Source organism: Micropterus salmoides, unplaced genomic scaffold (assembly GCF_014851395.1).
Source record: "Micropterus salmoides isolate LMB-PRFRI ecotype aquatic unplaced genomic scaffold, ASM1485139v1 Ms_hic_scaffold_20, whole genome shotgun sequence".
Classification (NCBI taxonomy): domain Eukaryota; kingdom Metazoa; phylum Chordata; class Actinopteri; order Centrarchiformes; family Centrarchidae; genus Micropterus; species Micropterus salmoides.
Window position 1 is genome coordinate 13,096,857 of NW_024041151.1, and position 27,041 is coordinate 13,123,897.

General features: G+C 38.6%; 3 protein-coding genes across 4 annotated transcripts in view; 2 read left to right on the forward strand and 1 right to left on the reverse strand.

Moving 5' to 3' along the window:
• LOC119914154 (zinc finger and BTB domain-containing protein 7C) overlaps positions 1-27,041 on the forward strand; it is a 203,433-nt gene that overhangs the window by 41,219 nt on the left and 135,173 nt on the right. The gene's annotated exons all lie outside the window — the stretch shown is intronic.
• LOC119914159 (sphingosine 1-phosphate receptor 3) lies at positions 3,697-7,490 on the forward strand. Of its 2 annotated transcripts, none has more exons than XM_038733237.1 (2): positions 3,697-3,894; positions 4,375-7,490. In XM_038733237.1, the coding sequence occupies exon 2, from the start codon at positions 4,457-4,459 to the stop codon at positions 5,600-5,602; it is 1,146 nt and encodes a 381-aa protein (XP_038589165.1). In that variant the 5' UTR covers positions 3,697-3,894; positions 4,375-4,456; the 3' UTR covers positions 5,603-7,490. The 2 variants fall into 2 exon arrangements, with proteins under 2 accessions (XP_038589165.1, XP_038589166.1); XM_038733238.1 differs by having other exon boundaries at positions 4,380-7,490.
• Positions 7,610-25,864, reverse strand: shc3 (SHC (Src homology 2 domain containing) transforming protein 3). Its single transcript, XM_038733231.1, has 12 exons — positions 24,940-25,864; positions 20,400-20,470; positions 17,532-17,595; positions 15,958-16,077; positions 14,276-14,329; positions 13,677-13,728; positions 13,457-13,586; positions 13,187-13,340; positions 12,931-13,024; positions 12,637-12,828; positions 10,380-10,708; positions 7,610-10,207 (listed from the first exon to the last, which is right to left on the reverse strand). The coding sequence occupies exons 1-12, from the start codon at positions 25,576-25,578 to the stop codon at positions 10,079-10,081; spliced, it is 2,028 nt and encodes a 675-aa protein (XP_038589159.1). The 5' UTR covers positions 25,579-25,864; the 3' UTR covers positions 7,610-10,078.

Consider the following 27,041-nt stretch of genomic DNA (forward strand, 5'->3'; position numbering starts at 1 on the left):
GTTCCATACACATACTTAGTCATATTATGAGTTGCAGGATGAAAGTCACCAGGTTGGATAACCTGTGATTCCAATGTAATTTTGAATCGGTTGGTGATTTTGGTTTGCACTGACCGTTGTTACGTCATTTTGTTTGTATAAATGGTGGCTTATTAGAAAGTGGTAACCCAAAAAACTATCAGAACAAGTTGAAGATGCTTCCACAGTAAAATTCTATAGATGGGAAGCTTAAATGTAAAAATTTTGGGTGGTTTTATTTCAAATAGTTATATTAAACTGTGTTTCTGATAGCATGTGTGGGAAGGTGAGGACATTATTATGTTTGCTCACATGGAGCAGAGCAGGCAGTAACCTTTGGCCGGGAACCATGCAATTATCACGGAAGCCCTCAAAATGAGTCTACTACAGAAAAACTGTGGCTTCTGGGTTTTTTCCATGTTCGGTGTTAAGTGATTTCAGTCCATTAAATTTATGCCTGTATGGGAATGCCAGCCAGTTTGACACTGCAGAGACCCACTGGCAGAATATAAATGAACTCATCCCATTAAACTCTCCACTGGATATAAATGAAATGGAAAATTAAAAGTGTTGCACTTAATGGTGAAATAACTAAAAGGTAAGGCACTAAATATCCCTGCAGCACTAAAGACCTTGTGTGGCCATCTAAAGTTGGCAGATCCTAGACTAAACTGTGCCACAGCTCAAATTATGCCTCAGAAACATCTCCTAGGCCTTGCTCTGTTGTTGCATGCAAGAGAACGCCATGCCTAGAAATACTGCTGCCACAAAACCACAGGGCAGAAGGGGACGGTCCGCCTCAGATTTGTAGCCCAGACTAACGGGGTGTGTTTTTGCCTTAAAATGGCGAGGGTGAAATTAAAGGCAGGGTTGTCATGTAATTGCACATGGATGTGCCCACTGCCCACGGCTCTGACCCCAGCTCTTGCACTCTAATGAAGGGTTGAGAGTTTGAACGGGGCAAACCCAGGCAAAGTAATGGCTCCAGTGATGCCGGCCGAATAGATTTTGTAATGTGCTTAAAGTACTAAAGCACAGGGCCCTTTTTTCTATCCGGCCATTCTCATTTAACCATTAGTTCTCTGCTTTGAATGACTATGAGACTATTGTGTTACCAGTCACATAAACTGCATTATAATCAATTATGAATGCTCTTAGAATACTTTATATGTGTAGGCACTTGTGAGTGCACACTGCTTTTATATTGCATTATGATTAATAATGAATACCCTGATCTGTATATGCCCTATGACAAGAGTTAGTTAAAAACTTCATCTACATCTACAAACAGAAAGCAGGTCCTGCTTAAATAACATATATGTCAAACAGAAATACGATAGATCTTCAATCTCCATTGTATTTTTATTATTTTTACAGTCAAACATCAAACAATGACCAGCAGCGGAAAATAACTAAGTACATTTTCTCAAGCGCTGTACTTAAGAACAATTTTGAGGTACTTAATTGAGTATTTTCATTTCATGCTACATCATACTTCTTCTCAATTACACTATAGCACTAGTCATAGCTCCACCATGACCAGCTGCAATGTTAACCTGCTGCATATATGTTAATGTGTAAGAAATAATAATGACATAATAATATTTCATAACAATATACCACTGACGTGGGGACATCCTGCTGCATAATTAGTACTTTTAGTTTTGATTCTTAAGAACATTTTGCTGATAATACTGTACTTTTACTTAAATACATTTTTAATGCAGGACTTTTTTTCAGAATACGTCTTCTAACCGCTGACAATGTCACACAGAAACAGTAGTGTATAAGGTCCAGGGCAGGCTGTGGTTGAGCACTGGAAACTTTCCCTGAGGAATGGTTTTACCAGCTGTGAGGCCAACTACTCTGAGGGAAGGACAGTTATATTGTGTATTACTTTGAAATGAGGGGTTACAGCGTGTAGGTTTATACTTAAATAATATAGCATTATAATAGCAGGAAATCACACATCTGGTGTATTGATGATTTAGGGGAGACGTACATTTCCTGATGTTGGAAAATGGCAGCAATTGAGAACTTCAATTACTGTCCATGCTGACAAAGATGACAGGAAAATTCAGTCTTACTTTAACCAAAGAAGTGGTTGCCTACAAAGTAACATTTTAGTGAGGGTGGTCCTGCAAAAGTGAAAACCCTCGACCCATGCTTTTCTTCAGTAGTCTATGAATACACATAGACATAGACTCACTCTAACCACATAATATCGGTTTGTACTTGCAGATGGTTTCATATTTGGCTCAAAGTTTATGTAAATGCAGATGTGAGCCCAACATCACTGCAGTTTGCTGAAAAACCCAAGGTTTTTCCAACCATGTTCCTGGGCTGTTAATCCAGCTGCCTTTACGTAGGCACATACTGTGATTGGTCCCAGATTTGCTGTGGGTCCAGTATAACTATTTGGCTTTTTCCCTGAGATTTTCCCACTGCTGCTGGCACACTGCGACCTGCAGGAAATGACTGAGAATTGTGACTGTAACAATGCTGGTGGACCAATGCCAGACCACAGCTGTTTATTCAACCACACAAAACATTCCTCCGGCTTAATAACCACAGAAACTGGAAGAGATCTGCTATTTAATGATTTGGTCTGGTACACAGTACAGTATGTGCTTCATTTGGGGAAAATTGCAAGCAGCTAAATGTGGGGCTTCGTATAAAGTAAAGCAATAATATTCTTAGCGTTTGAGTCATATCCACATAGTGCACAAGTCCAGCGCACGATGCTCATGACTCAGTTGTTCTTGGTGCAATTTCTGGATTTTGTTTGAAAACAAGGTTTATTGTCACATTTTGGTCGTTTTATGTTAAGTTTTAGTCAGGGTAGTCTTAAAATCTCTGCAGTATATATTCCACTTCACCACATGTATTTTAAAGAGTCATCATCTGCCTCCCAGACTCTCTTGAGTCCTTCTGCTTGCTGCCAGCCCTGCCCATCCTTCCTGGATATGAGGTCATGACAGAAGGACCAGAACAAAGGATGGGCAGCAGTCATCTTAATTTAAACTCTTTCATATATTGTATCTTTCCCTTTTTTGTCCATGTGAAGTAGAAACAGTGAAAATCAGCAACTAGAAGCTTATTATGTGTAAATGAATCTGCAGAAACAAGGCTTTTGTTGCAACTTTGTACATTATATCACTGTGCACTTAGTTATTAGACAGAATGGTCCTAGTTTTAGTTAAGTTGTTTTTATTTTATTTTAGTTATTGTTTATTTCATCTGTCTCTTCTGTGCCTTGTGGCACATATGGCCTCAATTGTTTATATAAAAAATCCATATATTATCACAAAATATAGTTTATTTAGTTATCATTTCTGGATATGTATCCTATTTAGTAAGTTTAACTATCTCATTTGTTTTTCAAGATTCAAGGTACTTTTATTTTTCTTATTCTACAACGCAGGGCTGCACAGTGGAATTAAAGCTCACGTTAGTAAAAAAGAAAGTGGATTACAAACTACTTTGGGGCTTTGGTACAATACCCAACCCAAACATAATTCTGATGGACTTTCTAACATGTCTGGGACAAAAACAACATGAATTCCCACATACCTCCTGGCTTTGATATTCCTCGTGTATTGTACTCACCCCTCAGCCGTACAAGCCTCTGAGCTCTCTCCCAGCCCAGGCTGAAGGAAGGGAGGGGGGGGGGGGGGGGGGGGGGGACGCCGACAACTCCGGAGTCTGGACGTAAGTGAAGATGAGGAGCTGCTCTCTCCCATTGAGCGAGGGAGACGGAATCAAAGTTCAGCATCAAATCTAGGAAACACGGAGAATAGCCTACTCAGAAATGAAATGTTTGCCTCTCAGTGTGCGTTTAATTTCCGACTAAACCCTGACTGCGAGCATCCTGCGGTAAGTTGTGTGAAGGCTCTCATTTGAGAATTTAGGCTACTAGACTGCTCGAATCGGCACAAGTAGGTTAATTACAACTATGAAGTATAATTTACCGTGAGGTAAAATCGATTATGTCTACAGTGGATGATTGTGATTACCAATAAAGCTAATTTCATGTCAAAGATAAATATTCATATTCACTTTTGTAGTTCTGGTAGTTTGTGTAATGGTCCAAGATTCCTATGTACTAGCATCATGGTATATTTTAAGGTGTAGACTTTGTTTCCTAGATATTTTTTAAAAGTGTTCTGCAGGTATTTTCAAGTCTTAATAATGTCTTGTTTCCAAAGGAGTATGCTAAGGAAAAGGTGATTATTTAGTTATTTATTTATTTATTTAGTTTTAATCCATCAGAATAAACACATGAATTGCTGAATAATGACAATATTGAACTATGAATTATCTGCTTTTTTGTAATAACACGCACAAATCTTCCAGTGCAGTTGAACACAGTGGATCTGCTGACACTGGACTCCTTGCTCACTTCTGACATCCAGTGTCAGGAGCTGGTGCTTTGAAGATGATCAATCCTCAGATATTCCTCCACTACAACTACACAGGAAAGCTGGACCACCGGCCCAGCGTTGGCACAAGCCCTGGCACTGTGGACGCCAAAACCATTGTCTTCCTTGTCATATGCAGCTTCATCGTCTTGGAGAACCTCATTGTGCTGGTAGTCATATGGAGAAACCACAGGTTCCACAACCGCATGTACTTCTTCATCGCCAACCTGGCGCTGTGCGACCTGCTGGCTGGAGTTGCTTACCTGGTCAACCTGCTCCTGTCAGGAGAGAAGACCCTGCAGCTCTCCCCTGCTCTCTGGTTTGTCAGAGAGGGAAGCATGTTTGTAGCACTTGGCGCCTCCATTTTTAGTCTCCTGGCTATTGCTATAGAGAGACACCTGACTATGATAAAAATGAGGCCTTATGATGCCAACAAGAACTACAGAGTGTTTCTGCTCATAGGGACCTGCTGGCTGATCGCTATATCTCTTGGAGCTTTGCCTGTTCTAGGCTGGAACTGCCTGGACAATCTCCCCGATTGCTCCACAGTCCTCCCTCTCTACAGCAAGAAATATGTGGCTTTCTGTATTACAGTTTACATGGTTTTGCTCTTAGCCATGTCTGTCCTTTATGCCCGCATCTACATCCTGGTTAAGTCCAGCAGCCGAAAGGTGAGCAAGCACAGAAACTCTGAGCATGCGATGTCCCTGCTGCGCACTGTTATCATTGTAGTCGGGGTCTTCATCGCCTGCTGGACGCCCATCTTTGTCCTGCTCCTGGTGGATGTGGCATGTGAACAGGGCTGCCACATTCTCTACAAGGCTGATTGGTTCATTGCGGTGGCTGTGCTCAACTCAGCCATGAACCCAGTCATTTACACTCTGGCCAGCCGCGAGATGAGACGGGCCTTCCTGGGTCTGGTGTGTGGCATTTGCTACAGGGGGAAGGCTTCTGTAAACGGCGCAGAAGCCAGGCAGGCTCTGGAGCCCAGCCGCAGCAGGAGCAAGTCATGGAGCAGCCAGAACAACCCCAACCAGAACCAGCAGAGCTCCAGGCAGGAGGAGCTGGAGAAGGAGGAAAAGACAGTCCCGGTCCATGGCGACGTCTCGGTGGTGGCAGGAGGGGCTGCTCAGGCCGTCCTTGAGAGTGACAGAAAAGACTGAAATAAGGGAGCAAGATATCTACAATAGGAAGGTCAGTTTGTCGTAATGTAACGTCCTGTGGGCCTGTGCAGTGGTCACAGTGGACTGAATTGGTGACGAAAAGGAATTTGAGTGATTGATGATTGTTGGCAGTGGTTTCTCCTTTGTACTTAATATTTAGTTTGCGTCATTCATGATTGGGAATGTTGACACTTGGCATTAGACTGATGCATTAATGTATGAGGCCAATGTTCAATATCACCTCCAGGTTATGTGGAGGTCATATTTCATTACCGTCCAGTGTTTCCAAATTTGGTTATTTAACAGCTAACTGAAGGATAAAACCCTTTCTCGGCTGAGAAAATAAGCCATGTACAAACATATTGGATTATCTGAAAAAATGCATTGTTTGTAGTGGTTTTTGCGGGACAATGACTATTTGCAAAGAAATGGTGCTCTTAACCCTTGACAGAAAATATAAGTACCTCTGTGGTTACACCCTGACCACGTAAAACAAAAGTGAAAAATCACCTTCAATGAATTAAAGTGCAATTATAGTTATGTAAAATAATGAAATGAAGAATGTTTGTAGACAATTATTAGTGTAATGAAATTATTTATTCTTTGTATTCTATTCTGTAATTTTGTATTTACTCAGTAATATTCTACATCACAATGTGCAGTTACTTTAATAAAAACTGCATTATGATGTTAATTAGATAAAAATGTGCTGAATAGTCAAAGCTACTACTCTTTTCATTATATCAGTAGCATCGCGTTCAAACGGCATCTGTTACCGCTGTACAAAGAATTAGGTAATGCAGAAACATCAGTAGTTGCAAGTGATATCAGAGCTCCACCTGCTGGTTAATAAAGGTAGTTAATATCCTCAATGCTGCCTAGGAATTTTAACATGCTGCATGTTTAGTACAGAATCTTTTCAGTCCTCCTTTTTGTACCAAATTAAAATAGTTGTGTGTGTGTTTATCTGTGTTTTATCTGATTTGTATCAAAGCATGATGCTTGTAAACTGAAGGAAGAGGCATGTAAATGCAGCACGTGAAATATGAATAGTGCACTACCTGCTATTTATATGATGCAAAATATAAGCTTTCACATAATATGTCATGTGTAAAAAATTTAAATATAAGGATAATTCACCTGGATCACCTCATGTTCCCAGTAAAGAGTGCAATTCTGCGTTGTTATGTGCAGTGTTTTTTTTTTCATTCGAGAAAATAACTTAAACGTTAATTCATCCAAATCACTAATAAATTTATATTACTTTCTCATTTATTTGTTGTGGTATTTAGCCATGCAGGAAGTTTTAATTTCACATATCCACATTTAGAGACATCTGTCTCCGAGATTTCTGCAGGTAAAGGGATTTTTGTTTGTACTGCTCACAGAAGAGAAAAATAACTATTCAACATCTCTTCCCAGAAACAGCATCCTTGTTACTCTGGATAATCCAAAGACCTCACTGTGAACTGTTTTCATGGCAGCTACTTTGTTTGTCCAAAAGAAGCCACTATTAAAACTTTGGACAGTGTGTTCTGTGGATTATCCAGAATAACAAGGACACTGTTAATGGATATTTTTGTATCTCAGAATCTGGGCACAAATTAACAAAAAGTATTTGCATGGCAAGATATCACTAAAAGTAAGTCAGAAAACATGAAATTTTATTTATATTTATATTTTGGATGAACTGATCCTTTCATATTTTAGAGAAAACTGTGATGACACTGGCTAAATGCTGGGACTACCAACTCAAAACTCACTAAAGTGAAAGATGTTATTGACTTTGACAACAACAGAGGTTCTACACATTCACGGTTTTATTGCCAACAGTCATACAGAATAATGACAAACCCATACAACCAAAAGATTAAATCTGTAAACATCATTTGGACTTGTTTCTTTGTTTTTATTTCCTTTTTTCTTTTACTATACCTGTTCCAAAATATCGAGTTTCTGTGTGATTCCCTCTGACAAAGATTTATATTTAGAATCTGGAAATGATACATTTATAATATATAGTAGAGAGGGTGGGAGGGAGAGAAAGAGACAGATATAGAAAGAAAACGGTAGTCTCAAGCAGCAACACGCAGCAGGGCAAAACACAACCTCTAGTGAACAGGCATGCCCCATTGAAAATCAGCTATTGCACTTTGAAGAGAGAGAGTAAGAGAAACAAAAATACCATTTGTACAAATAAAAGGCACATTTTCATCAACAGAAATCTGGAAAGAAGCCATGTTCTTTTTGTGTCCCAGCATGTTTGGTTGTATAATTTCTTTATGCCACACAGCAGAGAGATTCAAGTATGGAGCTGTTCCTGCTATACTGTATATGCTTTTTTCAAAACTTTGCACATTTTGCCAAGGTGATTCTACAAATTTGCTCTTCAGAAATAAAGACTAATCTCAAAAGAATTCTTTACATTAGCATAGCGCTGTTTTTAATTTAGAGCATTATTCCTTCTCCCAAGATATTAGATTTGATGAAATTATGTCAAATTGGACAAAGTAAAGGTTAATGGTGGATAACTGTCAAAAAAAAACAAACACTTCAATGATCCCATGTGCCCTTCACTCTCTCAAAAAATGCCAATATGTTGCTCTGCAAACGGACATTGCTCAAAGAGACACAAGGAATCAGAGAAAGTCTTATCGGCTTAAACCAAAATGGATCTGGTGCTGGATTTTTTCATAACAATCCCAGTACTGCTCTTTGCCAAAATGTGTGTTGTTGTGAGATGCATGTACTGTACACTTCCTCTTGCAGCAAAATACAGGCACGTTATATTACATTGCATCTGTCTTGTCAAACTCATTGAACACATGCTGATTTTGGTTCAATTGAAGTGGTCCAGTGCATATCAAATACAATGCCCCATTCATTTGGTTTCCATCAGAGTACTGGCAATAGTGAGGATGAGAGCATTTAAAATGTATGTTGCCAGAACTGCTGTGTACTATTTCTATAAACCATTTTAAAAGTTTGATTCCCACTCTAGAAAAACAGTCTGTATAACCGAAATACAGTGAACTGTTCTGTGGAACGATTGTGTACAGTGGACTGCAAAATGAAAATGACCTGTCAAGCAACAATGTTTGAAAACTTGCTTCTTACAGAGTTGGATTTCCCCCTGTACTGTACACAGCCAGCATCCTTTGCTACTAATACGTGATGACACAAGAGAACTGAAGTGAGTGCGACTGACAGGGGCAAACAAGTGTCACATTTCTGTGATGACATCTAGTGGCGATACAGTAGTCTTGCCATAAGATATCCACACACATCAATAAGTGAAGGTAAGCTAATATTAAACATTCTGTGTTGAGTGGGCACTGTGCGAACTCAGCGTGTGTCTAATCCGGTCTCTTAAGTAAAAAGTCTAAATTACATCTCAACACATTGGTAATACGTCTTGGTACAACTGACACAGATAGATGATCAAATGATCTAACTTTCTGATTGTGCTATTCATTTGTGATCATTCAAATTCAAACAATTACTTTTTAAAAGTTCACCAAAACAAACTAAACAAAAATGCCGAAAATGTTGATTAAGAGTGTGAGAATATCCATTGCATGACTGAAGCCCCAAAATTAATCATTGACTACACACCTAAAAGAAGAATCCAGAGAAAACCAATTCAGAAATAGTCACTGGTTGAAAAGCATAAATATTTTTACAGTGTCAGCATACACAAGCACCTCTTTCAAATAAAGGGGTATCAAGGTCTACGAACAATGTCCACAAGAACAGTTGATTTTAAGTCATGCGACTGCAGTGACACAAGAAAATACTTCATAAAAAAAAGTTTATCTTTAAAGCCATTGACAGCACTATGAAGGATGTCTGTTTGCACCCCAACACTGTGACTACTGCAAAGCAAAACACATTCAGTTCTAATCCCCAATAAAAGCAGATTTCATATAGTGACTAATTGAGTCAGCCATCACACTATTGGTGAGATTAAAGGACATTTTCCCCTAAAGTAATTCATTATAAACAGCATTTTTTGTCCAAACTTTTTTATGTTTCCTCTACCTCTTAGGCAACACTTCCTGTATAAATGCGGTTGTGCTTGACAGACAAAACTAAAATTTCAGGTTTTTATTCTAAAATACTCTTGTTAACACCTCTTTGAGGTTTGATTTGCACTTCATCTAAACTACAAGAACAAGTGTCTTTTTTTATCTTTTAAAACACCAAATCAAGATATTATGTCCAAATGCACCTATGTCTTCTCAAAAATATAGCATTTCAGTCATCACAACAAAATAATAACAGTTCTATAAATAAGTTTTTTATCTTAAACAAATCTTTCCAGTGCCTCAAGTAGAGTAACCACGGGCCAATTTCCCCACAACACTGTCAGCGCATAGAGCCTTTAAGCATCTTCTCTTTATGTTTCATCTTCAAGTTTCAGGATGGTAGGAGAGACTGTCCAGAGCTTCCTATTTCCATCAGGCATTGCAAGCATCACTGTTTCCTTCCAACGGGCTGTAGGAGACACAGTTCACTCCCAGCTGACACAATCGGCAGATTGTTGTCACGGTGATGGCCAATAAGATGGCTAATGCTGTCAAATATATGATCTTTTGTCCGTACCTTTGAAAAAAGAAACAGATGTTATATGTCTGTTTTGGCCTAATAAGAAGTTAAATTTTTACTTGCACTATGAAAAATCTTTCACTTTATGCATTCCTGCTCACTGAGACCTTCAGTCATTTTTATCTACAGTATCTCCCTGAAACACACTCCACAAGCTCTTTAATCTTACCGTGCCCTCAGGGTCCACAAGCAGTAGGTGTTTGGCAAGTCCATTGTGCATGCCCGTCAGAACGTAGGACCCTGGGTTGGTAGTGCTTTTACGAACCAGGAAGTCCCCATCTTCTTTCAGCAGTTTTTCAGCGTCACGGCGGCTCATTTTGCCATGGTACCATGTTTGGCCTTCCAGCTCCTCCTGTGCCCGGAAGGCCAGTGAGCGCACAAGAAGAGGGCTCGAGTTGTCCACGGATGCTGCCTTGTGAAGACCAGAAGGCACCTGGGACTGGGCTTGCCCCTGGGACGGTGGATGGGACTGCGACTGAATGGCATCCTCGAAGGGCTCTGGTATAGGTAAGGGCGGTGCCAAAAAAAAAGGTGAATTAAGAGAGGAAGGAAATCTGTAGCACAATTTTTTACTTGACATCCTACAGCTGTCAAGACCAGCTGCTATAATAGTTAGTATGAAAACCTGAATATGTCTCTCGGAATCACTCTTCAAGTTATCATTGCTTTAGCTTGAGCACAGTGTTCTCAGATTTCTTCATCATGATAAAAAAATTGTAATTGGATCATCACTGTTATTATTATTATTATTATCATTATAGATGTAACATCCTCGATTAGAATCTGACTATGGTCTTTTTTTGCATGACATTCCTTTCTCACTTTTTCCCCAAGTAATGGACACTTTTTAAAAGGTACCCGGTGAAGTTTTCGACCACTAGTAGTGCTATGGAGCAACATATATAAGAATGGTACCCGTTTAGTTTGTCTCTGGAATGCACTACACATTCCTGCCAATGGTTTCACGCTATTCCACTAATCGACAGGTGGCAGTAATGTACCGAGAAACGTAAAAATTTATAAATGCTTTATGAAGAAGGCGGTAGACTCAACACATTTAATAGACCTAAAGGATAAACACAACATATTTTGGTGAGCAACACAGAATGCAAAATGTTGTTTACAAGACAACTCCACAGGGCACTAACTTATTTACATTATAATTGTTCATTTAGCTGATGCTTTTATCCAAAGCGACTTACAATTGCTATACATGTCAGAGGTTGCACGCCTCTGGAGCAACGATGGGTTAAGTGTCTTGCTCAGGGACCCAATGGTGGATGGGTCACAGTGGGAATCAAACCCGGGTCTCTCCCACCAAAGGAATTTGTCTTATCCATTGCGCCATCTTTTTTGATAGACTGGTATAGGTCAATTACATTTCCAGCACTATACCATAACTGTTACGGCTGTATGTGTTTCCCTGTGCAGTGTGTCTATGTTCCTCTTCTATCCTCTCATTCTGCACCGGGAGTGCTACAGCTGATTATGCCCTTGTGTTTTTGGTGTTCTTGATTTATCGTCTTGTAATGTTAAAAAAATCCTCTAATTTGGTTGTTTTAAAGGTGTTTATCTGTGTTAAGTTTGGGTCAGTGTTGGAGTGTTGTTTGCCACATGTAGCCACCAAAGGGTAGGGCGTAACCATAACCTATCATCATAACCTATAAAATAGAACTGCAATTTGTTAGTAGAGGAACTAATAAAATTGAAGAACTACAGTAGGGACGCCTGAACCTAGATTTGGATTTCATATAATAACAGTTAACTTCTCACGTGTAATTAGTGTCATGGCTTCTTCATACATAGTTACACACATCTTTATGTAACTGATCTGTCATGTACAATAATAGCAAAGCTACGGTTGAAGTTTAAAAGGAGGAATAAAGCTGTACACTGATATTAACCCTGTCCTATTGTCTTCATACGGATATGGTGCTATTATAATGCCACACTTAAGTCACTGAGAAACAAAAGCTGGAAAACATCTATAATTAAGAACTCTGATTAGAAAGTAATTTTACAACTTTACTTTAAAGGCAAAGCAAAGAACCTGTTCAGATTCTTTGTAGAGTTTCAACAGGTGAGCCTCAATGACTGCTTCCACTATTCAAATCATATGCCCAACAGTAAAAAGGGATGCACCGATCCAGGTATTTGAGTCAGTATCGGGCTGATATCGGATAGCAGCCCGATACTGACTCAAATACCTGTTTTGGCATAAGTGATAGGGGCCAATGGGCAGATCTATTAAATTCAATTACACGTGTACTACGCAATGCACCACCAGTGCGCCAGTAGACTTGAACATTTTTCTAGGAGAGCTAACATAGAATGGAGATACACCCAAATCTTAACAGGACTGAAACAATTGGACTGGTGCATATCTAATAGTAAATGAAATTTCGTTACACAGCATAAAGACTTACTCATATCAAACAGGTCCTTCTGTGGGCTCTCTTTGGCTGCAGCTGCCATGCCCTTTGTTACATTTTCCGCCTCTGCCTGGAGTGCTGCGAGCACCTGGGCATCAATCTGCTGAGTGTTCACATATGCGGGCATCTCCCCTTTTTTTGGTGTCTGACCTTTACTTTCGGGCAGACTGCTTATATCAAATGATCCTACAGTAGACATTTGAAGAAAGAATCATAGCCACAGTGTTGAACTGATGAAATTTAACATGTGTTATGTGTTTAAGTGGTGGGAAGCATGAATTTTCTTACCCTGCTGTATGAATATTGGCTTTCTTTCATCTCCCCAGTTTTCTCCACAGTGCCGTCCTTGGTAATATGTCTGATCTACTGAACCTGGGCCCATCTGATGACATACAAACACAGATATTAGTTATTACTCAATTAAGAAATGGAAATAATTAGTTGATATTTAAAAAATATTAAACATTGATTATGTTATTGCGATTGCGTCCACATAATAACAAAAGTTATTCTGTTCAAGTTGAATACACAAACCAAGTTGTACCTGGGATCCATCTGGTGGCGCATTCTGATTACTCAGCCGGGTGTCGATGAAGCCTCCATGGGGTGGCATCTTGCCAGGGATGTTGTTATAGTAAGGATGTTCTGTTGACTCCTCCTCTTCCTCTGTCCATGGTAACTCCTCCATGTTTAATACCCTGAGGAAAAACATGGTTTGATCCTGAAATTAAATACTGTCTGTGTGTGTGTGTGTGTGTCTGGTTGTGTAAGTAAATATGTACTTTTGTGAGTGTTAGGTGTATTATGACCTCACCTGTCGTGTGTGGAGGACGGTTTGCTTGAGGGACACTGCAGGTACTGCTGGAAGCGAAGGTCAAAGGCCTGGCCAATGGTGCTGATGACGTCCTGGGCCAGCCCGTCAGAGCACTCCAGGATGTGACATGCTGACGAGGGCAAGAGAAACAAATTTTAATGAACATCTTACATGTGAGATATGATACACTCAAGTCTGAATTAAAGGCATGAACACCTACCTCTTCTGTTAACGGGGTCCTTTGCTACATAGGCAACATAATCTGTTGTGTCCTAAAAAAAGATACATTACAACTGTTGTAATAATCTCCAACTATAAAATACCATAATACCTTCATACAATAACCTTTATTTTCTGGTTATTACATATTGGCTTTTAATACCAGTGATGGGAAGGTTAAAATTCATAATTTCCAAATACAGGATAACTAATAAATATTGTAATACAATTTGGATATTTAGTCATGTTTGAAGAGGGAACATATTTTGGAACAGGTCTTCAGTGAACAATGTACAGTATTGTCAGTAAGAGTAATTCAATCTAGACTGTATACACATTTGTTACACAGTATAATGACACATGCTTCTTTGAACTATATATACTGTAAATGCACTTCTTGCAAGTGCATTCCAAAAAATCCCAATTAATAAAGATAGAATGACAATACAACTTTGATAAATAATAGTTTCTCCCATGGCCAAACTTATTTGTTAATTATATTAGCAAAAATATATTTTTGTTATTAAGTAGTTTTCATTATTATTATATTATATTATTACAGATGGCAGTTAATTTGACACAGGTGACTGAGTTACTTACAGGGTCTCCACCTGATGCAAAAGAGATGGACTGCATGTGATGGTTGGCTATGATCTATCAAGAGCAAAATTATACAGTACACATTAGTTAGCACATGCCCCTTTATACAAACAGTGATAGATACAAAAGCACATGCATTAATTCTACACACATACAGTATATATACTTTAAAATGCATATCAGAAATTTGTTTATTTCTTTTATTCCTATACCCAACGACAAAACACTGTTGCTGGTATCTAACACACTGTGAGGCAGCCATATTGGAAGTCTTCTGAAACAGTAGCCTATAAAGACATATTTTGAATTTTGTGATTTTCTGAAATGTATTTGCTTTCTATACCACTTTTATGTCTGTCAGAAGACAGAAGACATGCTTTGCATAAAAAGTGGAGCAGGGGGTAAAATCCTGTACCCTTGGGCTCACTAATTAACACTGTGTATCTTAATTGTTGTCTATAGAAATGTAAAAATGAAAAGTTGTGGTTTGACTGACTGGTTGTATTTCTTAACATCTCAAACATCTCATCACATTTCTCAAAACAATTAAAACAGCATGGTTAATGTCATTGTTTTTGACCAACTGTCAATTTTTCTTCTAATACATTTAAATCACTTTCTGTTTTAATGTTATTTACAGGCTGTTATCCAGCAAAAGTAAAGTATTTGGTCAGCTAACCATCAGTGCCTGCTTGAAAACACATCTAAAAGGCAGCTACAGCAGGAACCTGCTTGTTTACATGATCATTTAACATATAAATCCAGCCTGCTGCCTTGTTAGCAACAGTCAACAAAGGGAAAACAATTTGTTTAATTTAACCTTTCTTGAGCTACAACGCAGAGATTACGATCGAAGAGAGAAAGGGTTGGGTGAATCAGGGTCAGTCCCCAGATTTAGTGCTTTGTCAGCTGCTTCTCTGAATTATCACCAGAGAAACTGATATCAGAAATGTTATTCCATCTTGTTTGAGTGACTATGTGGGATTTGAATTGTTGAACTATTTACTCTTGCACCATCTGCTGGCAGTATTCAAGAAGGACACAGGAGTAGACAGGAATGCACAATGCAACCACTGACCACCCCTGCCACAAAGAAAACTATTTTATTACCCGTATAACTAAATATAGAGATGTGCATAGGGAAAGTCTAGTTGCCAACCTCCTCTGGTTATTCTAGCAGCATCTGTTCCTCAAATGTAAGTCGTTTTGGATAAAAGCGTCTGCCAAATGAGTAAATGTAAATATAATGTAATATGGAGAGGTCATGTGCTCCCGCTTGTCTTCTTCTTTTAACTGCTCTTTTATTACATAAACCTCCATAAACAAACATCCATTGTTGTATAAAAACTGTTATCACTTAAAAAATAAGATTTCCTCCATCGCGTCAACCTAATTTTGGAAACAACTGATCCCTGATTACTTTTTTCATCTTTTTAAATTTTTGACCCATGCAAATTGTACATATAGCGCAGGGTATACTTACTTCACTATTCTCTGAGCTTTCAAACATATTCCATGGCCTTCTTCAGTGAATGTTTTTTTAGGTATATTTATTTCTGGCCAAGTCTTACTTTTGCAGAGCAATAATTAACACTGGTTGCTGGTAGGTTTGTGCAGACTGTCTAATACAATGGTGCCGCTTTTTTCTTCCTATATTTTTTTTACAAAGGTTGCACACTGACCTGTTTGCCGTCAGGGGTCATCAGGTTGAGGCTACTAGTGGAGATATTTAGGTTAATAGACATGCCAGCAAACTGCAGGTTGCTTTTCCCCAGGATACTAGACAGAGCTTTGGACGGTGGCTGAGAGGATCAGAGGAGGACACAGACAGACACAAATATTTTACTATGTATCATATCTAAGGGAATAATTTAACATGTTTTCGGAAAAATATTTGCTATCCTCTTTGGAGTTAGATGGGAAGTTCAATACCACTCTCATGCCAGTACGGTAAATGTGAATCTACGGCCAGCAGCCGTTTAGCAGATAGAGCTGCTTAGCTTAGTTTAGCTTGACATAAAGACTTGAAAAAGAGGAAAAGCTTTCCTGGCTCTGTCCAGCGTAACAACATCCACCTACCAGCACCTCTAAAACTCACAGATGGAAATGTTATATATCTAACTATTTCTTGCACAGGCATGGTGACTTCCTGGAGTATCTGCCGGTGCTCAATCAAAAAATAGTCTGGCAAATAACCTCCTGTAAATCTAAAATTAAGTACTGAGCTTTAGAGGCACTGGGTAAGCATCTAATTTTGTCTTTGGACAGAGCCAGGCTAGTTGTTTCCCATTTCCAGTCTTTATGCTAAGCTAAGCTAATCTGTAGCCTCATATTTACTAAGTCTCGATGAATAAGTCCCTAAGCAAGAATGCTGAACTATTCCTTTAAGGAGTATTATCCATTAAAGTGTAATTTCACTGCTAGTAAATGAATACAGAAGAAACATTTAATCTAATAATAGGGTGGGATACTTTTCATACTGTTGTGAGTGGTGGTTTTGAAGAAGAGAGGAGGCAAAAGGCCAGATAAATTAGCCAGGTCCAGTGAAAATTCTCAGTATGAAGCTGATGTCACCATAGTGCATTTGTCACACAGCCAAAATAACATTATCTTATATCTTACATCTCTTCTGAGAGAGAAAATAGTCTGCACTGATTTTGAACAAGCTCGAGAGAACAGAGTAATGCTTCATTTCACACCCCACATTCAGATACAGTCTCCTCAAACACTGTGGACACACAACATGTACACGCACACACACAGAAGACAGACGCTCACACAAACATGCAAACGAGCACACACGTGCACACGCACACACACACACACACACACACACACACACACACACACACTAGCTCAGCCTCCTGATCACAGATATTGTGCACTACATGAGTCACTATGCACTGTGCACGGTGTGCAATGCATCGTGGGCTGGAGCTACGCCCACGCACATACAGTCCCATACCTCTTCATCTCTCTTCTCTCTCCTCAACCTCTCTCTTCTCTAAGTACAATCTCTCTTTCTCATCATTTCTTCCAATCACTATGTGCCTCCGTTTTCCCTCTCTTTTTACATGAAAAAATAATTTACAGAGGCGGTGCTATATATAGAACGTGGAAGAGTAAATTAATATCTAATGCTGTTTCCTCTTTTTCTCTCTACTGTACCTTTCACTAACATTAAATTAAGATTTCTCAGCTCTCTCAGTGTGGGCATCACTTCTCCTGTGATCACTCAGTGTGTCCATCCATGTACCTTTCTCTTCCGCAGAGCTCCTTTGGTCCCTGGAACAGCCTCACACACCAGGCTGATAGCTTCCCTAGAGAGAGGGTGAGAAGAGGATGAAGCCCAGATGGTGACCATAGACAGCCACAGAATCACACTTATTTTGGCAATTGGTTAGACTGTGCAGTTACTATTCATGATTTTGTAAATGATTTTTGTAATTGCCATGATAACAAAATTTTATTTTTGTTATCTTAACAAGATTGTACAGCCATGCTAGTGACTCTGTGAGTACATTGTACATTGGCCCAGTAGAGCTCTCAGCTAAATGCTAATGTCAATGCATGTGGATGTTTAGCAGATATAATGTAAACCATGTTCAGCATTCTAACGTTATCCAATTAGCACTCAACACAAGCACAAGTATTTGCAGGTAAACATTTAAACCAGATGATGGCAGTAGATGAAAAGTCAGAATATCACCAAAGTCAGTAGGATTCATCCTCTGGGGACCATCTCTGCACCAACATCTGCACCAAATTTTATGGTAATCTATTAAGTAGTTGTTGAGACATTTAACTCTGGACCGATCAAATGACATGTGATTCCTACAGCCACACCTTTAGCTTGGCTTAAAATGTTTTCCTAAATTTAGGCTATTCCTTGATCAGTTATCATGATTCTTACTAAAAGAGAAATTAACTCTTGAAAAGCAAAACTAAAAATATATATTTTAAAGATTTTTCGACGTGTATAGGGAATGTTGTCAGATTATATTTTGGGTTTTTTTCCAAACAGTTACTTTTTTATTATTATTGCAGCTAGTTTTTTTTCTCTTCTGTTACATCTTTGCAGTCTGATTTGAGAGTTACTGGACTATTCAGGAATGTTAGATGTATAGTTTACATATACAAGGAAACAAAAACAAATAAATAAATACACTACACAAAGAAATTGTAGAAATTGACATTGTATTAACAGTATGAACTCTACAGGTTGTTACACATAAAACTAAATAACCTTGGCCACAAGAGATCTGAGTCAATATAATTATAGTTAGTATAGTTATAATATGTAGTCTAGAGTGTTTTATATCGTGCCATAGGGAATATTACAAATGCACTGAACCTCTTGTAATCATGCAGCTGTATCTGGTATATAGTGCTACACATCAGAGTGAAATCTAAAACTGTCTTTAGGATGTGAAGTGAACACAGAAATATTTATGCAAAAGACATGAATGTGTGGATTAAATAGCGGCTAAAGATAGAGCTGCTTTGATGCAGAAAAGTCAAATTCCCCTCTGAGACAAAGTGAATATTGGTTTCATGACGGTAACAGAAATGTTAATTTTTTGTATCCTTTCTACCTGGATAAATCACACACAGCAGTAGGTTCTTTTAGAAAAGGAGAAATCTAAAAATAGCAACAGACATAGCTTTATCTCTGTGTTTGTCTATCTCTCTCTTTTATTAGAGACAGAAACACACATACACAGTGAGAGAGAGAGAGAGAAAGAGAGCCTACCGCTGTGTGGCCTTGCAAACTAACATTAGTCTGGACTGACTTCAGGAAGTCAAGCATAAAAGTGGACATGACACAAACTGATTCACTGTTGGCCTGTGCCTCACTGCACATTGGTCAATAATTTCAAATATACATACAGAGTCACAGAAAGTTCCATGCAAAGAAATTGTGATCCCTAAATGTATTCTAAATACATATAATATCAAAATATTATGGATTGCAGATAGAAACTTAGTAATACTGATACCTAAGTTTATGCTTGTAAGTATATGTTTATATCTGGTAAAGCATGACAGAGCAGTGATTTTCTCAAGGGAAAAAAGGGTATTAATAGATAAAACTAAATGTATTCATTTCTAAAGGGAGCTATAATGTGAGCCATTTGGGCACAGACAACAATACAGAAAAACTATATTTAATTTAGACACACTAAAACATTTTCAGTGACTAACAATGCAGTAACAATGCATCAAATTCAATAATTTTTCTCTTCTAATTTCTGGTAATTATTTCTGTCTTTGCTTTACTCTATGTTTTCTGCTGTTTTTCCTGTGCTCTTCTTGTTATGTTTCTGCTCCTATTTTTTTTTTTGCCTAGACAAACTATAGAGACCTCATTGTCAGTCTTTTAGTCGCTATAACCATTGTGTATTTGCTGAAGTACACAAGTAATAAACTGACTCAAAACCTGGTAGGAACATATAGGTTGCTTGAATTTGTGCAATTTCATTTAAAAATTAGTGTCTTGTTTTAGACCCGGTATGAACAGTTTTCTGGATTTCACTGGTATGGATACATGAAAGGGCATGTAAGACTCAGTCTTACATTAATTCATCAGTAGTTTATTCATCACAACAAAGTTAAGGCCAGTGGAATATAACATTTGATGGAAAGGTAACTGACTGTAGTGTAAGCAGATCTTTTACAGTAGACAGGTTAAGACAAAACAGATATGAAACTGGGTCCAGACTGCCCCTTACAACGGGTAGTTAACATGGTTCATTTTGTATTGAATGATGGTGTTGTACTTGTTGTAGGAGGCATATTAACTTTTATACAAGATAATTAATTTCATCAGATAAGATAGTTTAATCTTCCAATTCTACACAAATTAATATATATTTTCACATTAAATTGTTTACAGTGAAACTAAAGTCAAGAGGTATTATATAATTTTATAATATTGATACAAGAAAATGTTTATGCCTATTAAAAAACCCTGACATGATTTGTATTGTAATTCATTATATTTAGTCTTTACTGTGAACAAATATACGTCAGTCTTACGCGCATGTTGTTTGTGGGTATAAGCAATAAAGATAAAGAGAAATCTAGTGAATGCTGAAAAATGAGAAACCAAGTGTGAACATACCTTGTAATTTGTGATCTTGTGGTGAAATCCAGGGATCTCATTGACCGAAGGACTTCTATACAGCCCAGATACTGGAAAGCAAAAAGGTGAAAACTGTGTGAAATACATATTCAACAAGATGTTAAAGCTTATATTCAGATGTTCATGAGTAACACATCATCATGTACAGAAAAACACACGGGATTTGTTACTAATCCAAAAATTAAATCCAAAATACTGCAATCCTTTAATGTATACCAAATCATTACAATATTAAATTAATATTTAGAAACCAGGGACTTATTTCAGAAAGGAAAACCACAAAACTCTGGAGTTCTGTCACAATAGTAACGTGCATGATTTTTAAAAGCAGACTGAAGCATTATGTCATATTACTGTCATAAGCTCAAGTGTGTCGACATGTTTGTAGGGCTGGGCAATAAAACAATAATAATTATCACAATATAACCATCTGGTTTCTTCAATTTTTACTCAGCAGCAAAAATCAGCCTTTAAACTTGAAAGAAATAATGATTTGACTTTTATTGTGATAATTATCGAATGGTATGAAATGTTTTTATCGAGATGACATTTTTGGACATATCACCCAGCCCTACATGTTAGATTAAAAAGCTTACAAATGTCGGATGACGATCTGGATCATTGGTCTTGTGTGTCAGAAATGAGACAAAAATTGCTTATAGCTACTGTATAACAATAAAAAACTTTAGCAATTTAGATTTGTTGTCTGTCTCTTTCAACTTATATTCAATGCAAAATGTTAAATCATGTAACCATGTAAGTTTGTATGTTGTTTCAGATGAGAGCTAACTATGGATCTTTCACAGTGTGGCCGTATATATAGGTCTAAAATGGTCTTTACAAACTTTAGTTTCATAGCAATTCTAAGTGTATTAAAATACACAAATACAGCAGAAACCAGAATTACTGAAAATCTGTCTGTTACTATGGCAACTAAAGTCCTGTCACTAATCTGCAGCATGGCAGGTTAACTTGATCCTAACCCCTTGCCAGGACAGTTTAGTTAAGTCAATCGCAAAGCACTTTAGGCAACTTATTTTGATTTTAAAATGTATGCATGCATTAGAATTAGAATTAGAAATTAGAATTGCTATGAAACTAAAGCTTTCCAGACCAATATCTATGGCCACATTGTGAAAGATCCATATTTAACCATTTGCTCTCATTTCAAACATACATACAATCTTGGTAAGATTGCCACGTGATTGGCTACAGATAATTCCCTGTGGAAAAAAACTAAAACTGTGAATTGTGTCATGGGAGGGGAGTCTCAAAAAACCCACACACAAATACAGTGATGTTACCAAAAGACAAGTGAACCTGTATTTACAAGTCTGTAAATGTGTTACAATAAATCTTGCTTGAATTCTTTTCTGATTGCCAATTTGCAACAGTTTTGGACAAAAACAAAGACATTGAAATTGATAAAGGTGACTGTAAAACGTTTAAAAAAATGTTACCCCTGCCAGAGAAATCGTTCACTTTCTGGCTAAGTTCATCACTATTAAGTACTGTCACAGGATGTGTTGTCTTTGAGTTGGTCACTGTGATATCCACTATTAATATCCAGTCAGCACAAAACACACTGAGTACAAATTATTTTAATAAGTCTCACCCTGATCTAATAAATGGATATGTAAGGGATGTGACTGAATATCAAATTGGTAATTTCAGTTATTATCCTTTCACCCCACCTTCGTCTGCTTGTGCACGTGAAAATAAGAGTTGCAAGCAGACCTAAACCCGTGCATATGTCCAATGTGCTTTCATAAACTTGCTGGTATGAGTGAAGTCTACTTTTTTGTTAAAATAGAAACATCCAGCAGGACTCTGACTCAAAGTTGGAATAAAATATTAAGTCAGTGCTTGTTCAGAATGATTTGGAAACTGCATCAGTGTGTTACTATGCCACATGAGGTGATTGTAGTCCTCCGATCCCATAAAACCACCTACTCACATTACAGCACCTCTTCTGATTAATATTGCACTGACTGGGAACATTTTGTGCTGATGACTTCCTATCGTTATCAGAATCACATTCATAATCTGGCTGTAAACAAAGCAGACATCCAGACACACTAACGTTCCTACTTCCACTCCTGTTCAGAGATAAGTTATTAGAATCATAACTTTCATATTATGAGGCCCTTTCTCTCCAGTGAGTGTTTTGTAAGTACAAGCAAACAAATTCCATTTTGTCAACATGACGTTTGCACATTTTTAATGTAATCTAATTTTAGAACAGTGAGTTTGAAGCGCACAATTCAGCAGGGCCAAAAATATATCAAATAGTTCTAAAATTAGTAGAGAACTATTCTGGGGCACAACATGAAGACATTTTTATCTTATGCTGTACAACAAACAAGAACATGGTTCACACAGGAAAACTGAACTTCAAATAATTCAGTAGGAAAAGGGAGGCCAGCCCATAAATGATCTAATAAACAGCAGACACATACAGAGTACTGGCTTTGTAACAGGCAAAGGCCTTTATCATATATCAGTCATATATCATACTGGCTGCAGTTGTTGCTTACTGGAGTTAAAATGGGCTCATAAATTAAAACATTTAGTTTATTTTACATACATAACATAAAACTTGGCTCTCATATCACTTGGCTGAACTCAGGTTAAAGATGTCACAAAAACTTGTTGTTCCATAATGTGTACAGCTGTTACTTTAGACACATTGTATCATATACAGTCCAGTTCTCTACAGTCTAGACAGAAGGACTAGAGGATAAAGCATGTGTTCAACAAACAGGCTAAATAAAATAGGCTGATGAAATGAGTATTTATAAATGTTGAATAATTCCTGCTGTGACCCATCCACCATTGTGTCCCTGAGCAAGACATTTAACCCATCATTGCTCCAGAGGTGCGACCTCTGACATGTATAGCAATTGTAAGTCGCTTTGGATAAAAGCGTCAGCTAAATGAATAAATGTAATGTAATGAATAACTAGAAATATCTGTACCAAATAAGCATGATAAACAGGCATGGCTAACGACATGAGCAGAAAGTAATTACAATATACTAATCAATGTAAAAAGGATGGCAATTACTAAAATTAAATATTCAACAATGTATCACATGGCTATTTGTCTGTGAAAAGTGTGAATCTGGTATCTGGAATCTGGAATCACTCTGTGATGAATCCACAGAGTTATCACCTAAATCCACATTTCCCCATAGCTCTATGGAGTTTTATTGTTCTGTTTCTTTGCTCATTTTAGGACATTTGTTGATTATTTGTTGCAGGACAAAATCTGGACTGAATGTGTGTTTGTTTTTTTGCATAAATACATAGCTACCATGGGCTAAAAGTGTGGGTGTAAACAGTGTCACTGTCAATCAATGTCCCTTTAGAGTAATGGTGCATGATGTGCGAGGAGTGACCACATGACGCTAATTAAAAGTGCTGTGAGCATAATACCATGTTGAACTCAATACACACAGGACTCAAACCACAGGAAAAGCAGAGGGTGGGGTTGCAGAGACCGGACCCATTTCCCCTCTCACAGTGTGGATGCTTTCAGCAGCATTGACTGGACAAATAAGCGCTCCCGTCCTTAATGCAGTTAATGGAATGTCATGCTGGTCACAGATACTGTAGGCCTTGTTCAGGCAAGTTGTAGTAGGTGTCATATGATGACAGTCATACTGTTCAACAGCATTGCTGTTCAGTATGCTCATTCAGCCCCCCTCCAAAAAACTACATCTTGCCTTTTGTTTACTGTACACAAATTAGAAAGAGAAAGAAAGACTGAAAAGATTACACGTTCAGGCACATGCACACTTTACTTCTACGTTATGGTTTCAGTGAAAATGGTTTGCTCCATTTTTTTCCATTCTCTTTACACCTTGAAGAGCCAGGGCTCAGCATCATCACTCCTAATGCTAGTGACTCATTGCCAGCATGATGACATTCACAGCTCTCGTAGTTGTGCGCCAACTTGTGTTCCTTTAAACGATGTATGATGGCTGAACATTAACATGAGATACAGATGTGATGAGACAAACATGCACTGTATGTCTTCTTTTTTTTCTTCCTATTCCACCATTTCACTATCTGCGAGCTAAAACGGCCGTACAGCTCATACAGATGCACAATGTTCAGAAATAAAACATCACCATGGTTACAAAAGCATAACGCTGCAGCTTCACATGCACAGAAATACAATATAAGTTGAAATTGTTACAGCATGCTGAAAATGAAACTAATAATTAATGCTTTTGTTTTCCCATCACAGATATATCCCCTACTTTTCCCTCCAATGCTGACCTTCTATTTTCTGAATTATTCAATGACTATTTTCTGGTCGCTGCTCCTTCACTCAGACAACCCTCTCAAGGGCACGTTGTGATGTGCCAATGAAACTACATTATCTTTCCTTTATCCCCGCTTGCAGGTAGCTAAGCTTGAGTCATTGAAAAAAAGAGAAAATGGGGAAAGAATGGAAAAGAGAGACAGGATAAAAACAGAAATGAGACAGGGGAGACAGAGAGACCACCAACCTTCACAATGTATGTCACTCCTGGACCAGCGATCTTCTCGCTCGAGTGTAGCCACCCTCTGGAGGGTTTGCTCACCAGTCCACCACCTCCACCTGGATTCCAGTCTTCTCTGCCCGGCTGGTGCTCATCCAGCCTGCTCTTCTTGCTCATGCTGACGGCTGGCTCCAGATGCGAGCAGGGAGTTGAATGGGAGGCCGAGCTGCACAGAGAGCCGCCCACACCAGAGGCTGCTGCCGCTGCTGCTGTCGTTGCACTGGGGCTCGGGCCACTGGAGCTGCTTGAGCCCGATCCCCCACCCGCCTGCAGCTTAGACACAGCCAGGTCCTTGACAGCCGAGGGCAGACCCTTGATGCCCAGCAAGCTGCCCGAGTTGCTGAATTTCAGGCCGGACACCTTGTTGATGAGGGTACAGAGGGTGGTGCCTCCATCTTCCAGGTGGTCAGAGCCGTGGCTGGTGGGGGTGCTGGAAGCAGAGGTGGTGGAGGACGACTGGACCTCAGTCGGGGGTGTGTAAGATGTCTCGGCTGCAGACTGGGGGGTGGCCGAGACCTTGGGGTTCATGGACAGGCCGTGGAGAAGCTCATCGACGGATGTTACTGACTCATTCCTGAAGCGGTTGTATTTGGTACGGTGAAGCATACCCTTCTCTCTCTTGCTCTCTCCCCTCTCTCCACCAACCGACACGCACAGCCTGCCTCTTTCACAAGTGTGCTGGCAGACGTGGCTGAGCCGTGCTGATTACCCTCTCCTGTAACATAGCAGCAGCGGTACAGGCAGCAAAATGCCTTTTAGCAACACACAGGCCACCTGACTGTAATTTTCTCTATAGAGGTTACAGTGGTGGTTGTGTTGAGCTGCTGCTGCTGCTGCTGCTGCTGCTGCTGTCGCCAAAGTCCAATTTGCTCTCAATGAAATCCAGAGCAGCAATCCAATCCCGTCAGTGGGAAATATACAGACACAATCCAGCATTGAGGCAGAAGAAGAAGAGGATGGAAAGAAAAAGGTCTCTAAAAGGCTGCCAGTGTTGTGGGGCAGCTTGTTTGGTTTCCAGCGGTGATGCTGCTGCTGCTGCTGATTTCTAGCCTCAAAAATCCAAAAACTAAGAGAACAGAGGAAGGTCTATGTTGTCGATGATCACGGATACTGCGAGGGAAGAGCAAATACTCTCTACTGAGTGCTGCCTGCCTGCCGGCTCAGAGCTAAAGCATGACTCACTGATCTGAGAAAACCTTCTCAACAAAAGGCTTGCTGAACACTGCAAATCACTTCCTGTCGGAGGGGGGAAAAAACCTCCCACTTACAGCACACTAGAACCAATCAATTTTTAAATTCCCCAGTCTGATATTTATTCTCTGCAATTCTGTCCTTCCTATTTGTTTTTCTGAGAAAAAGAAATGAAGAACGTGAGGAAGATTGATTAATTAACTTAACTGTGACATAATTATTCACACTTATTTGCTTGAATTCATGTTATACACAATTCGCATCTTACAAAATGGATGGAACCGACAAAAGTTGGGACAAAAGTCTGAAACACACGATAAATCACAGAGGGGAAAATAAATTAAATAGGTAATGCAAACTAGCATCCATTTAATTGGCAACTACAATCTGAAAGCCAAAATCTTCTCTAAAAAATCTTTGATTCAAGAACATTTAACATTCACTCTATTTAAATGTTTCCCAAATATGTCACTTTCCTTAAAGGATGTAAAAGAGACCTCTATAAATCATTGTAAGCAACAACACATTTTAGCATGACCAGAAATACGCAATATCATTAATATATTGTCCATGTTAATTTATTATAGCTGCAGAATATGGACAGAGTCCTGTTTCTCCATTATGTACTTTCAAAAATCTATGATTAGTTAATACACATTTCTCAAAATATTTATAATCAGGCAGTAATGCAAAAATGAATTTCTTCCATACAATTGTTTAGAGACAATTTGTCTAATGTGTAGCACTAATTCTCTGTCAGTATTCTGCAACAAAGGATTAAAACATTCAGTTCATAACTAGGAAGCAGATACAATCTCAAACCCAGCAATTTGTCCAAGTTGAACTACATGAATGATGCAACTCAACAAAACAACAAT